The 16,088-nt window shown below is 40.0% G+C and overlaps 1 protein-coding gene across 19 annotated transcripts in view; it reads left to right on the top strand.

Annotated features, from left to right (window-relative positions):
• The first annotated feature begins 920 nt into the window (after positions 1-920).
• Positions 921-16,088, top strand: part of LOC123852770 (nucleoporin SEH1) — a 167,648-nt gene continuing 152,480 nt past the window's right edge. For 7 of the 19 annotated variants that reach the window (XR_008507057.2, XR_010407335.1, XR_010407336.1 and 4 more), the window contains exons 1-4: positions 921-1,189; positions 5,205-5,255; positions 7,413-7,559; positions 14,005-14,216. Coding sequence is in view for 15 of the 19 variants with exons in the window: in XM_064577975.1 (XP_064434045.1) it covers positions 1,079-1,189; positions 5,205-5,255; positions 7,413-7,559; positions 14,005-14,216 (521 nt within the window). In the remaining 4 variants the exon portion in view is untranslated. Of the gene's footprint in view, positions 1,190-5,204; positions 5,256-7,412; positions 7,560-14,004; positions 14,217-16,088 lie in introns of those variants that run through there. The other 12 variants (XM_064577978.1, XM_045887059.3, XR_008507059.2 and 9 more) reach the window with 11 other exon arrangements.

Below are 16,088 nucleotides of genomic sequence, written 5' to 3'. Positions count from 1 at the left end.
GAACTGTCTGTGTGAGCATCTGTGCCTTATGTTGATTTATTTTGTGCATCCATTAACAACGTGTGACCTAAGATGGTATCAGAAAAGCCTAAGAGAATTTATTTTTTTGGGTCTGAGACCGCTTAAAAAGTTTCCATGGAAACTTATGGTAATTGATTCTTCCCTGTATGCCATTTCATCTTAGGAAAGGTTTTATAGAAATGCTCTACTTTCAGATAGGCAAGGGAAATTCTGGGTTTGACAGAATCATTGATTTGAGGGCTCTTTTTCACTGGTCTCTTGCCAGGGTTTTGTTTTTGTTTTGCTTCTTTATTGAGAAATCTAGCTCCAGACTTCTTGGTCTTCCAGGTCATTTTGGCTCCTGCCATTTTCTTAGGTGACTTGAGTTTCTTCACGAAGAACTTTCTAATTTCCAGTATCTTATTGCCCATATCTTGGTTCTTGACACCCCCAAGCCTGTTCTGTGAAAATTTTATAAACATTTTGATGACTTTGGATCCTTACCTTTTCTCTCCTTCACACCAGCTCTTCGACCTCCATAACCCCTTGGTTTTTCCCTCTCAACTCTATCCCTCCTCTCTTTATTTTTAGGCTAAGCCTGGACTCTTCCGGCATATTTCCACCCTTCCTTGCTCCTAACTGTCCCAGCAAAGCGCCCTTCCGTCTTCACTTGCTCTGAGCCAGTGTCTGGGTAGGGGGTTAGACACTGACCAATACTGACTCAAGGCCCAAGTCTGTGGATGTTTTTTTCGAACTTTCTCACTTTTCCCAATTATCATACTTTAACAATAAATTCTTTTAACTTTCATTACAGCACAGCAAAGTCGAGCCTGCCAGGAATAGAGCCTTCCCGATCCAGGGCTCTTTCAGGAGGCGCAGGCGCAGTCGCTCTCCCCGCAGCCTTTCGGGGCATGACGGGTAAAGGGGCGGGGCGCAGCGCGGGTTGCGCGCGGACTTAACGCGCCGTGCGCGCCCTGTCGGCTGCGGGGTCCTGGTGGGCTGCGGTCCCCGCGCCGCCGCGGCCGCCCTCTTCGGTGGTGGGAGGGGCAGACGGAGGAGGCGCGGCCTGACGGAAGCCATGTTTGTGGCGCGCCACATCGCGGCGGACCATAAAGATCTCATCCATGATGTCTCTTTCGACTTCCATGGGCGACGGATGGCTACCTGCTCCAGCGACCAGAGCGTCAAGGTGTGCGCGGAGCCTTGGGGCGGGGCCGGGCCCGGAAGGAGGGGAAGTGAGAGCGTGCATGATTCCCTGTTAGAGCGGAAGGAGCGGCGCTTGGAAAGGGGACTACCCCCCGATTTTGAGGCGCGCCGCTGGGCACGAGATTTGGAGCCCAAGGCGAGCCGGCGGCTGGTGTGCTCCTCCATCCTTGCCTCAGTATTGTGGGGTCACAGCCGCCCCCCCGCCCCGGGGTGGGAGGTGGCACGCTGCCTTGCGCCTGCGCGGAGGGGGAGGGCGGGCGTCGTGGCCACGTGCGCGCTCCCGCCACTGGGGCCTTGGGAGCACGCGTGTTCCAGCCCGCGCAGGCTCGGGTCCTTGCGGGCAAGAGCCAGAGAGCCCCTCAGCTTGTGTGCGCGAGGGATTTGTCAGACCGCTCGGGTTTGGGAATAGTTGTCTTGTTACCACGCTGGTTCAGCCAGGGGACTTTGCCTTGCGACTTGTAATGCAGTCAGTTCGCCTTGTTGTCTCAAGTGCTGTGTGACTTGTCCCCATCTTGGGGAGATTGTTCTCTCTTTATGTTCAGATAGGAAGCTCATCTCTTTTCGCAGTGGAAGAAACATAAATCCATGTTTGTTTCTTACAGTTCGTGTAGATGCACACTGCTCTGACAAGCAGAATTTCTATGATAAGAGGATGGTCTTTGGGATTTAGGAACTTTAGAGATTATTATACAGTAAATGATAATAGTCTTGAAGACGAAAGCTGGAGTGTGGATTATGTGTATTCTCGACGACTCCAAAATAACTGAAAAGCTGAAGGACAGTTTTTACCACTTGTTTTCACAGACAAGTTTGGTACTAGTGATCCCTCAAAGATAGTTAGTAACAACTAGGCTTGGGGCGCCTGGGTGGCTCAGTTCGTTGAGCATGGGACTCGATCTCAGCTCAGGTCCTGACAGCAGAGTCCTCAGATGGAGCTGCGTGGGGCTCTGAGCTCAGCGGCGGTCTGCCTCTCTCCTCCCTCTCCCCATGCACTCACTCTCTCTAAAATACATAGATACACAGATACATAAATTCCCTTCTGAAAAATAGCGTTGTAATTCCTAAAAGATTTAAATTCACTTAAAAATTTTTTTAAATTGTGGTAAACTAACCATCTTTAAGTATATTTTATAGTTAAATGGCAATAAGCACAAATTACATTGTTGTGCAACCATCACCACTATTCATCTCTGGAACTTTCTTTTCATCCTAAACTAAAACTCTACGCAGTAACTTCTTCCCCACTGCCCCCAGCCCTTGGTCACTTCTAATCCTTTCGTCATAAATTTGACTATGCTCGGTATCTCATACAAATGACTATGCTGAGTATCTCAATATTTGTCCTTTTGTGTTTGGTTTATTATGCTTGCCATGATGTTTTCAAGGTTCATTGGTATTTGTAACATGTATCATAATTTCATTAAGATTGAGTAACATTGGGACATCTGGGTGGCTCAGTAGGTTAAGAGTCTGCCTTGGGCTCAGATCATGATCCCCCCCCCCCCCCCCATCGAGTTCCCAGGCAGGCTCCCTTGCTTAGCAGGGAGCCTGCACTCTCTCTGCCTGCCGCTTCCCCTGCTTGTGCGCGCACTCTCTCTGACAAATAAATAAAATTAAAAAAAAAAAAATTGATGGGGCGCCTGGGTGGCTCAGTCGTTAAGTGTCTGCCTTGGGTTCAGGTCATGATCCCAGCGTCCTGGGATCCAGCCCAGAGTCAGGCTTCTCCCTCTCCAGCGCCCCCCCCCCCCCATATTCTCTCTGTCGCTGTCTCTCTGTCAAATAAATAAAATCTTAAAAAAAAAAAAGATTGACTATTTTGTTGTATATGTACACACTTTTTTATCCATTCATCAATCCACTTGTCGAATATTGCATTAATTTCTGTTAACTGAATATGCCAAACATTTTTTTCCTTATCCACTTATTGAATCTTTTAATCTTTCGATTTTGTAGGTTTTGTCTGTCAGAAGTAGTATTGCAATGAAAATCTTCATTACTTTAGCTTTTCGTGTGTTTTGACTGATTTTCTTAACCTCGTTCAAGTAGAGAAACTAGTGAATATTTTGAAAGCTTTTGTGAATAATTGGCATATTGCCATTTCCAAGGTTCTATTTTACACTGCCAGAGTATTGATTTGGTAGGATCATTATCCATGCCAGGCGTTATTAACATTTTAATTTTTGTAAATTGTGGTAAAATACACGTAACATAAAATTTACCCTTGTAACCATGTTTAAGTGTATATAGTTCAGTAGTATTAAGTACATTCATATCTTTGTGCAGCCATCGCCACCATCTATCTACAGAATCTTTTCATTTTGCAAAACTGAAACTCTGTATCATTCTCCCTGTCATCATCCCCTGGCAATCCCCATTCGACTTTCTGTCTTAACAATTTGACTACTCTGTGTACCTCATATAAGTGGAATCATACAATATTTGTCTGCTTTGTGACTATCTTATTTCACTTAGAATAGAGTCTTTGAAGTTTGTACATGTTGGAATCTATGTTAGAATCTTCTTCCTTTTTAAGGCTGAATATGTATTGTAAATATTTCTTCCTTTTTAAGGCTGAATGATAAGCAAAATGTAGTTCATCAAAATTTCTTCCCTCCTTCCCTTCCTTTTAATGCTGAATATGTATTGTGAATTAACTACATTTTGCTTATCATTCATCTGTCAGTGGACTTGGGTTGCTTCTACATTTTTGCTATTGTGGGTAATTCTGCTATGAATGTGGGTGTATGGATCTCTCTTTGAGACCCTGCTTTCAGCCCTTTTGGGTATGTGCCCAGAAGTGGAATTGCTGGATCATGTGGTAATTCTATTTTTCGTTTCTTGAGGAATTTATCACTTCTTTTTTTTAAAGATATTATTTATTTGACAGAGAGAGAGAGAGCGCACACATAAGTAGGCAGAGTGTACACATAAGTAGGCAGAGTGGCAGGGAGAGGGAGAAGCATACTACCCTGCTGAGCAGGAAGCCCAGTGTGGGACTGGATCCCAGGATCATGACCTGAGCTGAAGGCAGCCGCTTAACTGACTGAGCCACCTAGGCACCCCTGTCATCTATATTTTTTGATAGTTAAGAGTCAGTATTTTGCTTTTGTTGTTAGATATACAGTTGATCCTCATTATTAGCAAATTCTGTATTTGTGAATTTACCTACTTTTTACAATTTATTTGTAATCCCAAAATCAGTGCTCATAGTTATTTGCTGACATGAGCACAGAGTAGCAAAAAATTGGGAGTTGCCTGAAGTGCATGTTTCCAGCTGAGGTTAAACAGGGTGACACTGCTTGTTTGGGCTCTTATTTTGTAAACAAGTGTCCTTTTCCTTGTCTATTTTGTGCTGCATTTTTCACATTTTTGTTTATTTGTTGGTGATTTCACTGTTTAAAATTGTCCCCAGGTGTAATGCTGAAGTGCTTCCTAATGTTCCTAGGTGCAGGAAGGCTGTGATTGCCCTCTGGAGAAAATGTTATGTGTTAGGAAAGCTTCATTCAGACAGTTACTGTTAGCTATGATTTCAGTGTTAATGAATCAATAATATACACTAAAAAGGTGTCATTAAACAGGTACATACATAAAACAAGGTTATGTATTGATTGGTTGACAAATATTTTGTGAACACAGGCTCCTACGGATCTTCCCTTGTCTTTCCCCTGGCAGCGGTGGTTTAGTATTTGCTGATTCAGTGTTCTCAGCAACATCGTAGAACACAACTTCTTCAATAACAAGACTTGACTGCAACTGTACTCATCTCTGTTACCTACCGTTACCTACGAGAGCACAAATTCCTTGACCCCTGAGTGCTCAGCCTGGTGTCTGGCACTCCCCAGGTTCTCAGTTAGTATGTGCATGAATGTTTACTTATTGGTTGTTGTTATTTTGTGAATTTATGTTTGCTTCTTTTGCCCTAATACTGATCCAGTGTTACTGTTTTTCATGTTTGTAGGAATATGTAGGAATAAAATATGTCTTTTGTTTTCTTACAGGTCTGGGATAAAAGTGAAAGTGGGGATTGGCATTGTACCGCTAGCTGGAAGGTTAGTATTTTTACAGTGCTTTTTAAAAAATTCAGATGTTTATTATTTATTTGGTATTATCAGTGACTTGCTATTTGTCTTTGAGAAAATTGTAAAATGTATACTTCTTTTCCTAAAGTATCTTATGTTTTTTAACTATTAAAGTAACAAAAATATACTTCAGAATTTGAGAGTAGGAAAATGTGCAATTCCGTAGCATTCTTTTTTTTTTTTTTAATTCCGTAGCATTCTAATATAACTATTTTTAGCATTTTGGTATTATTACTTACCTTTTTCTTTGCATATATATATGTATGTGTGCAGATATATATATGTGTGTGTGTGTATATATATATATATATATATATATTTTTTTTTTTTTTTTTTTTTTTTCCTAAGTAGGCTCCATGCCAAGTGTGGAGCCCAACATGGGGCTTGAACTCCTGAGCTGAGCTCAAGAGTCAGACACTTAACTGACTGAGCTACCCAGGCGTCCCGGCATATTTTTAATAGTTGTGATATTTTGTACAAGTTCTATTTCTTTTTTTAAAAACAGCTTTACTCAGATTACCATTAGAGTCATCAATTTTAAATGAATAGTTCAACAAATGTTAGGAAATTTATACACTTGTACAGCTGTCACCACAATCTAGTTTTAGAACACTTTAATCAGCCCTGAAATTTCCCTTCTGCCTGTTTGGGGTCAATCCCCATTCCCCACTCAAGCCCTAGGCAACCACTAGAACTGTTTTCTGTCTCTGTAATTTTACTTTTTCTAGACATTTCATGTAAGTGGAATTCTACAATATGTAGTTCTTTATGTCTGGCTACTTTCCCTTTCCTTGTGGTTCATTTATGTTGTGGCATGTATTAGTAGTTTGATCTTTTATAAACAATTCAGTGGCATTTACTACATTCACAATGTTGGTACAATTATCACCTCTATCCAGTTCCAAAACTGTATCACTCCAAAAGGAAACCCTTATTTCTTGCTTTTTAGTTTAAAACTTAGTTCATAAATACTTTGATAGGTTTTTAAAGCCTGTTAAAAAACACAAATATAGCAGTAAAACAAATATACCAGTAAATATACTGTTTTGTTCAACTGATGATAGCTAATATAGTTGTTTCCTTTTTATTTTGATGACTATCTCTGCGTAATCTTTATTTCTTAGTTAGGTTGCGCTTTACTGGAAATCTAATATTTAACAAAATCTCACTGCTGTAGTGCATTTTTTACCTGATAGCCTGTATAAGTAAGAATTAAAAGTGAAACAAAAAGACTGGACAAAACAAAGGATAAAAAATAAGGATGCAAAGTGTACCTTTGGATGACATATTTACCATGTAGAAATTACACAATTATGAAAGTGTCCTGAGATTGTTGAATGTGAAAGTGTTAGATATACAGAAGCATAAAACAAAGTTTATAAACATTATTGGTGGACTGGTGCTCGTTGTCATACTGTGTCTTTACCGGAAAGCACAAATGAACTTCTGTGGATGTGAAATGCTTTAAGACCTATCTGTTCCTTTTTCTTTTGGTCAACATGAAGAATTGAAGAATAGTAATTTGCCATTTTTCAAATATTAAAGGTAATGCTACTGAGCTTTAAATTATTTTCTCAGAATACAAGGATTTGGGCTTCTCTAAATTTGATCACTCATTGCTGCTTTTCCTGGAATAGTCCACTGTAGCCAGGTATCGGAATCGGTTAAGTGTTTTATTGCTATAGTTTCTATGTACTGTTAGGCTTTTGAAGCCAATAATTTTGATTAGTCTTATTTATTTTATTAGGTGGCCATTTCCTGTAGAGAGGATTTGCAAGTAAAAAAAATGGTGGACTGGTAGATCTTTTTTTTAAACCCTGGTTAGGCTAAACTCTGAAGCAGGTTTCTGTTAGCACTGGAAGAGGTCAACTTTATCCAGCTGGATTTTTCTTTATTAGTAAAATGTTAGAAGGACTTCAGAACGGCCACAATCCTAAATAGAGAATATCTTCTAAAAGTTAAAAATTTCTAGAACTTAACTTTTTATTTAAATGTGAAATTAAATAGCTTTTTGCTCTTACTGAAGTAAAAATATCTGTACTCTATTTCCTCAAGTAAAACTTTATATGTGTGAAATATGAGTAAAGTCAGTTTTTTGTGTGTTTTTTTTTTTAAATAATTCCTCAGACACATAGTGGATCTGTGTGGCGTGTGACATGGGCCCATCCTGAATTTGGACAGGTTTTGGCTTCTTGTTCTTTTGACCGAACAGCTGCTGTGTGGGAAGAAATAGTAGGAGAATCAAATGATAAACTTCGAGGACAGAGTCATTGGGTGAGACATTTGTTGGTTTTCAGGGGTTGGGAGGATAGAATGGGGAGAGGGGTGTGTGAGAATCTGAGGAGCATCAGTCTTTCCAGGAATGCTTCAGGCACTTGATAAGATGTTACCACTCCTCTCTACATTTACTAGTTCCATTTTTTCTCTTCCATGTTTTTCTCCTACTTGTTTATTTAATTTTGTCTTGGGCCTGAAGTGGTACTGAGGAGCACTCATGGCATTGTTTAATTATAACTTTCATGATGAATCTGTAGTATTTGCTTTGTCATACAGTTGAGTGCCCTCTAAAAATCCATTAAAAAATTGTTTTTTCTCTTTTGTGGTTACTTTTGTTTTCTTATAAAATATACTCGGGTGCCTGGGTGGCTCAGTTGGTTAGGCGACTGCCTTCGGCTCAGGTCATGATCCTGGAGTCCCAGGATCGAGTCCTGCATCGGGCTCCCTGCTCGGCAGGGAGTCTGCTTCTCTCACTGAACCTCCCTCCTCTCATGCTCTCTATCTCATTCTCTCTCTCAAATTAAAAAAAAAAAAAAATACTCTTCTTATCTGCTTCTGCTATTTACTTTAGCTCTTGCCTGATTGGATGTTCGAATTTTATTTATTTATTTTTTTAAAGATTTTATTTATTTATTTGACAGAGAGAGACACAGTGAGAGAGGGAACACAGGCAGGGGGAGTGGGAGAAGGAGAAGCAGGCTTCCCACTGAGCAGGGTGCCCGATATGGGGCTTGATCCCAGGACCCTGGGATCATGACCTGAGCCGAAGGCTGACGCTTAACGACTGAGCCACCCAGGTACCCCTGGATGTTCGAATTTTAAGATTTATTTATTTGACAGAGAGAGAGACAGAGAGAGCAGGAACACAAGCAGGGGGAGTGGGAGAGGGAGAAGCAGGCCTCCCGCCAAGCAGGGAGCCCGATGCGGGGCTCGATCCCAGGACCCTGGGATCATGACCTGAGCCGAAGGCAGACGCTTAACGACTGAGCCACCCAGGCGCCCTGGATGTTCGAATTTTAAAAAGAGTATAGTGTGTGTACTGGTCAAGTTCCTTGTTTATAAAGTGAGAGAATTGAACTAGATTACCTCTAAGACCCATTCCAATGTTTTCTTTTTTTCCTCTTTATTTCTTGTAATAGATAATCAGGTACAAGGTATAAAATGCAGAAGGTACAAATGGGTGTATACAGTGACAACTTCTTCCTCTTTGGCCACACAGTTTGTTTCCTAGAGGCAACCACCATTATGAGTTTTTTCTGTATTCTTCATATAGTTTATGCCTTTTTAAGGATATAAATACAGTGTTTTCTTTTCTGTTGCTAACAGTCCTCTTCACCTTTCTTACAACACTAATGCTTGTATGTTGTCAATACTGCTCTTTCTTTTTGCTGCATTTTATAAATTATAGATTATACATAACATATTTATCATGTTAACTGTAAGTGTATAGTTCAATAGCATTAATTACATTTACAGTGCTGTGTATACATCACCAGTATCTATATTAAAACTTCCATCATTCCCAATATAAGTTCTTTACCATTAAATAGTACCTCCTCCTTCCATTCTCTCAACCCCTGGTAACCTCTATTCTACTTTCTGTCAATTTGACTGTTCTAGTATTTGTCCTTTGTCTGGCTTATTTCACTAAGCAAAATGTTTTCAAGGTCCATCCATGTTGTCACATATACCAGTTTCATTCCTGTCATGGCTGAGTAACATTCCATTGTGTGTATATCCCACATTTTGTTTATCCATTTATCTGTAGATAGACAGTTGGGTTGTCCCTGCCTTTTAGCTATTGTAAATAATGCTGTAACTGAACTCAAGGGATTTGCCATTGGGGTGCATCAAATTGAACACAACCCAAGAAAGCAAAACACTTTTTATTAGGAGACAAGGAGATAGTTTCCAAAGCACTGTCTTGCATGGGGTTAGTACAGGAAGCTTTTATTCAGTGTATAGGGGGCAGGGACAGGGAGCTTGCATAAATACTTCAGTTCAATTGCACATGCCTAGCATGTCAACATGGTAGTGTGTACATCGGTGTTCAAAAAATGGTGGAAAACTCTGCCCATAGAAGATCGTAATATAATGAGCCAAAGGTTAGGGGCTTTTGTGCGTGTCCTCAGCTCCAGTACAGCTCAGAGTGGGGGTCTCCTTGGCTGGAACTGTTGGTTCTCCAAAACAAAATATATTCCTTCCCTGCTCTTGTCTCTTCCCCTCTTCACCTTTGCTGATAGCTTTCAGCTTTTTTTTTTCTTTCAGCCTTCTTATTTGAGTAACTTCCCCATTGCATCCTAGCTAGCCAACATTGCTACTATGAACATTATTGTATAGATAACCTGTTTGAAATCTTGGGTTCAGTTCTTTTGGGTATGTACCTAGGAGTAGAATTGCTGGCTCATATGGTAGTTCTGTGTTTAACTTTTGAAAAACTACTAAATTACTTTCCAGAATGGCTGTACCATTTTACATTCCCACCAGCAATGCACGAGTGTTCCAGTTTCTCCACGTCCTCACCAATGTTTGCAGTTTTTGTTTTTCCATTGTAGCTTTCTTAGTAGATGTGATATGGTATCTCTTTGTGGAGGTTTTTTTTGTTTGTTTTTGCATTTCCCTAATGGTTTGTGATGTTGAACATCTTTTTATGTGCTAATTGGCCATTTATATATCTTTTTGCAATGTTTTGATTTATAAGAAATATATTTTTCATATGTATTTGGTCTTCCTAACACAGTTCCTGACTTAGAGATCCCAGAACTGTTGGAATTTTCTAAATGTTGAAAGTGATAAAGACATCTTTTGTTATGTTAGGTGACTTTTGGAAAGTGCCTAAGAATGGGGGCTGGTTGCCAATGGGGCCAACCATGTGATTAGAGGGCTGGAACTTTCAGTCCCACCCCCTGACCTCTGGGGAGGGGAGAGGGGCTGGAGGTTGAATCATTCACTAATGGCCAGTGTGTTACTCCATCATGCCTATGTAATGAAGTCTCAATAAAAACCCCAAAGAACATAGGTTCACAGGGTTTTGGGGTTGGTGAACATGTGAAGATGTGGGGAGAGTGGTAGACCTGAAGAGGGCATAGAAGCTCCTCATGCTTTTCCCCTTACTTTACAATTTGCATCTCTTCATCTGGCTATTTCTGAGTTATATCCTTTTATAATAAATGGGTATCTGTTAAGCAGACTGCCTGTCTGCGTTTTGAGAGCTGTTCAAGTTGCTGAAGTGTGGGAAGTCTTACAGGATTGAGCCCTTAACCTGTGGAATCTGATGCTATTTCTTGGTAGATAGCGTCAGAATTGAGTTGAATTCTCGGACAGCCTGCTGTTACGTGAGAATTATTTGTTGGGGGTTATCCCCCCTCCAACACCCCCTGAATTGGAATTGGTACCAGAGTCCTTTACTTTTTTAGGGAAATGTCTATTCAAGTCCTTTGCCCATTTTTTAAATTGGGTTGTTTGGGTTTTTTGCTGTTGAGTTGTATATAGTTCTTTATATCCTGGATATTAGTACCTTCTCAGGTATATGATTTGCAAATATTTTCTCCCATTCTGTGAGTTGCCTTTTCTCTCTCATGACAGTATCCTTTGATGCACAAAATTTAAGAATTTTCATGAAGTCCAATTTATTTTTTTATTTCCTGTGTTTTTGATGTCATATTCAAGAAATCATGGCCAAATCCAATGTCAAAAAGACTTTCCCCAAAGTTTTATATTAAGAGTATTAAATTGTAGCTTTTTTTTTTTTTAAGATTTTATTTATTTATTTGACAGAAAGAGACAGATGGAGTAACGCATTGGCCATTAGTGGGAGAGGGAGAGGGAGAAACAGGCTCCCTGCTGAGCAAGGAGCCTGATGTGGGACTCGGATCCCAGGACCCTGGGATCATGACCTGAGTCGAAGGCTGACACCTAACCAACCACTCAGGCATCCCTAAAATTTTAGCTCTTACATTTAGGTCTTTTGTTCATTTTTACTTAAGTTTTGTATATGGTATAAAGTAAGTGTACAACTTTTTTTTTTTCTTTTTTAATAATCTCTACCCCCAATGCACAAACTCATGACCCTGAGATCAAGAGTCACATGCTCTACAAACCGAGCCAGCCAGGTGCTTCCAACTTCATTCTGTCATATGTTAATATCCAGTTTTCCCAGTATCTTTTTTTTTTTTTAATTAACATGTAATGTATTATTTGTTTCAGGGGTACAGGTCTGTGATTCATCAGTCTTACACAATACACAGCGTTCACCATAACACATACCCTCCCCCGGTATCTGGTATCTTTTATTGGAATGACTGCTCTTTGTAGAGGCCGCTTTTAGACAACAGGCTTGAGCAATGGAATGTAAAGCAAGGTGAATACAAACAGGCCCATAAAGGCCACCCACCTCAAAATATCCATAGGCCCTAACTAACCAATGGGCTACTTACAACCTGGCACAGTTACCATAAAAGGGAGAATTCCAGAAGTCCCCATACTTCCTCATCTTCCTCCTTTAAATACAGCCTCCACCCACTGCCTCCTAGCAGACAGTCTCTGTGCTGTCCTGCCTGCCACTCCCTTGTCGTGTATTCGATAAATATCTACCTCCTTTGTTCTGCCTCTGGTGAATCCTTTTACTGCCCGTTTTTCAGGCTTCTACCCAATTGGGTTGCCCCACATTTGGGGGCCCCCATCCAGTCGGGAGAGACACCACACCCTTTCCCCTTTGAATGGTCTTGGCATCCTCATTGAAAATCAGTTGACCAGATATAGAGAGAGGGTTTATTTCTGGACTGTATTTTGTTCCATTGGCCTATGTGTCTCTCCTTAATGCCATTATCATATTCTTTTAATTATTCTACAGTTGTAGCTTGCATGCTATTCACAGTTCTACAGTTTTTTTTAAGATTGATTGATTGAAGTAATCTCTACACCCAGTGTGGGGCTCTAACTCACAACCCTGAGAACTAGAGTCGCCAGTCACGTGCCCTTAAAATTTTTTTTTTTAACATTGGGAGGGGTTGGTCTCGTTTTTTCCCTAGGCCCTCCCTAAGGCAAACAACTGCTTGAGGGGAGAAAGAAGGGAAATGTATATAATTGGAGGGAGTTTTCTAACAGAGATGTGTCAATTAGTATACTGTAGGTTGGGTTGAGGAGTAGTGGCAAAGAAAGGATTTTTATTTGAACTTAGAGATAAAGGTTTTTCCCTGGTTATATGAACATAGAGCATTCTTAGGAAAACTTTCGTAAGCTGAAATGGCATAAAGTAGAGAATCAGTTACCATTAACTTACATGGAAGAATTTTTGAGTGTTCCTGAACCAAAAAATAACCTCTTTTAGGCTTTTCTGATGCCTTCGGACACATTTTGCTAATGTTTGCACAACATAAATCAAGATAAAGCACAGATACTTGCAGACACAGTTCAAAGCTGTTGAGGCTTGATGCTGAGATGCTGTGTAGGTCCCAGGGAAGGAGCTGGGTGGTGCCATTCTTATATATGAGGGTGCTTGCTGCCTCTCTAATGACTTGCAAAACAAATGATGAATGCTATTTTCTCTTGTCGTAAAAGCAAAAATCGTCTTCAGATTTCTTTTGGTTAGTGAGAAAGGTACTAAAGTAAAAGCAAAGTGGCATAACATAAACCTTTGAAAAGCAGGGGATATCTGCATATTTATTTGTATTTAGTTAAATCAACTGCCATTAATACATTTACTGTTTCAGCAATTGTATTGGTATTGATTATGCAATGGTGTTTATAGACAAATGTTTGCAAGGATGCAGTCCTTGGAGTTTATGTGATATTCTTCTCATATTGAGACTCCTTAAGATGTATTTTAGTAATTATAGACAGTAAAGTACTGATTTCTAAATTTGGTTGATATTTTCAGTCAGAAATCTAGATGCCAGAAAGTAGCTTGAATGTGCTCTGGTGGCGTTCTGTAATTATCACAGTGCCAGCTTTGTACCATTCTCTTGGTCTCTAGTAAACGCCTTCTCTTCAAGTGGATGGTGGTGATCCAAGTAGGGCTAACTGGCATTTATGTTTGGAGAAGTTGCATGCTTTCCATTGTACTATTAAAGACTCTTAATTCATTTAATTTACTCCTCGCAGCATACTTTGTGAGACAAAACTACCTATATTGAAATTTGAACACTTTCTAGTTTAGTGACTGGTCTGCTTAAGGGAGAGTCCTTACTCTTAATAAAGTTAGACTTTCTAAGGCAAACTTTTTTCTACCTTAAAGGGAATGATTAATTATAGGTCACTGATTTATTACGGATTGCCAACTGTGTATGTGGTATTTTGCTGTGGAGGAAATACAGGCCCAGGTGGTTTTAAAATAATTTATTCAAGGTTATATACCTAGTAAAATGGCAGTGTGATTTTAGAGCTGATGTTCTTTCCACTCCACCATCTTTTCTTTTTGTATATAAATAATTTTTTTTTTCAGGTTAAGAGGACAACTCTAGTGGATAGCAGAACATCCGTTACCGATGTGAAATTTGCTCCTAAGCACATGGGTCTTATGTTAGCAACCTGTTCGGCAGATGGTATAGTAAGAATATATGAGGCGCCAGATGTTATGAATCTCAGCCAGTGGTCTCTGCAGCATGAGATTTCATGTAAGCTAAGCTGTAGTTGTATTTCTTGGAACCCTTCAAGGTAAGCTTACACAGAAAACCTGATAATATAATCTTAGTAAAACAAATTAGTAATTTTTTTTTTTTTAAGATTTTATTCATTTATTAGAGAGACAGCGGGAGAGGGAACACAATCAGGGGGAGTGGGAGAGGGAGAAGCAGGCTTCCTGCCAAGCAGGGAGCCCGATGCAGGGCTCGATCCCCAGACCCTGGGATCATGACCTGAGCCGAAGGCTGACGCTTAACGACTGAGCCACCCAGGCACCCCCAAATTAGTAATTTTTAAGCTAAGCATTTGATGGTTTAATTTCCTTAAAACATTTTTCGTAGCCATGTTTATTATTATTATTATTATTTTTTTTTTTTTTAAGATTTTATTTATTTATTTGAGACAGAGAGAATGAGATACAGAGAGCATGAGAGGGAGGAGGGTCAGAGGGAGAAGCAGACTCCCTGCCAAGCAGGGAGCCCGATGCGGGACTCGATCCCGGGACTCCAGGATCATGACCTGAGCCGAAGGCAGTCGCTTAACCAACTGAGCCACCCAGGCGCCCCGCCATGTTTATTATTTTTAAAAAATACATGTTATGTAGAATAAAAATTCTCCTTCATCTGCCCTCACCTCTCATGTCTCTTGTCCCCTATTTTTATTCCATAGAAGAAGCCAGCCATTGTAAATATTTGGGTGTGCAACTTCTGGGCTTTTTCCATGTATATACAAATAAATATTTAATATGTTTTTAAATATACAAATATATGCCAACACACACATATACTATCATGTAAAGGTAGATGCAGAACACACAGATATGTATAGACATATATTCTCCTTACTTAAAATTTGCCTTTTTCATTGACAAATACATTGTGGGTGTTTTCCAGTGTATTAGTATATATATCTAGTCTTACCTAATTTTTTTAACTGCTGTATAGTGTGACTCTGATTATATCATAGTTGCTTTTTTCTTTTTTAAAAGGATTTTATTTATTAGAGAGAGCACGAGCGGGTGGGAGGGTCAGAGGGTGGAAGAAGCAGACTCCCTGCTGAACAGGGAGCCTGTCGGGATCAATCCCAGGACCTTGGAATCACGACCTGAGCCACCAAGGTGCCCCTCATAGTTGCTTTCTATTAAATTATTTTTTTAAATTAAAAGAATAATGAATCACTTGGTAGAGAAAAAATTTCAGGGGCACCTGGGTGGGTCACCCTCCCCCACCATGGTCTTGCTTTTTCTCTCAAATAAATATAATCTTAGAAAAGAAAAAAAAGGAAAAATTTCACATCTAGAAGAGTACAAAATGAAAGGTAAAAGGTTCCCCTACTAAAGAGCTAAAAATGCTCTTAATAATTCTGATTTTAGATTTTAATTCTGCTAGTTGCTATTGTATTTTTATTTATTTTTATTTTTTTAAGGATTTTACTTTTAAGTAATCTCTACACCCAGCATGGGGCTTGAACACAGCTCCAAAATCAAGAGTCGCATGCTCTCCCAACGGAGCCAGCCAGGCACCCCAGTTACTATTACATTTATAAATGATTTACTTATGCCTCTGGTTCTTGCTGTGTTAGCTTTAAACAGTACCTATACTTACTATACAAAAGATGAATTTAGCACATTTACAAAGCTTTCCATTTCTCAAGGTATGACTATTTAGATTTTATTTATTTATTTGAGAGAGAGAGAATGAGAGAGAGAACATGAGAGGGGGGAGGGTCAGAGGGAGAAGCAGACTCCCTGCCGAGCAGGGAGCCCGACATGGGACTCCATCCAGGGACTCCAGGATCAAGACCTGAGCCAAAGGCAGTCACCCAACCAACTGAGCCACCCAGGCGCCCCCTTTTTTTTTTTGTAAGATTTTAAGGAATCTCCAAACCCAACATGGAGGTCGAACT

This window comes from Mirounga angustirostris, unplaced genomic scaffold, assembly GCF_029215605.1.
Source record: "Mirounga angustirostris isolate CCGP_5_RB_7025 unplaced genomic scaffold, mMirAng1.0.hap1 SCAF_14, whole genome shotgun sequence".
Classification (NCBI taxonomy): Eukaryota; Metazoa; Chordata; class Mammalia; order Carnivora; family Phocidae; genus Mirounga; species Mirounga angustirostris.
Note: the sequence above shows the minus strand (reverse complement) of the source record. Positions and strands in the feature narration are given on the sequence as shown.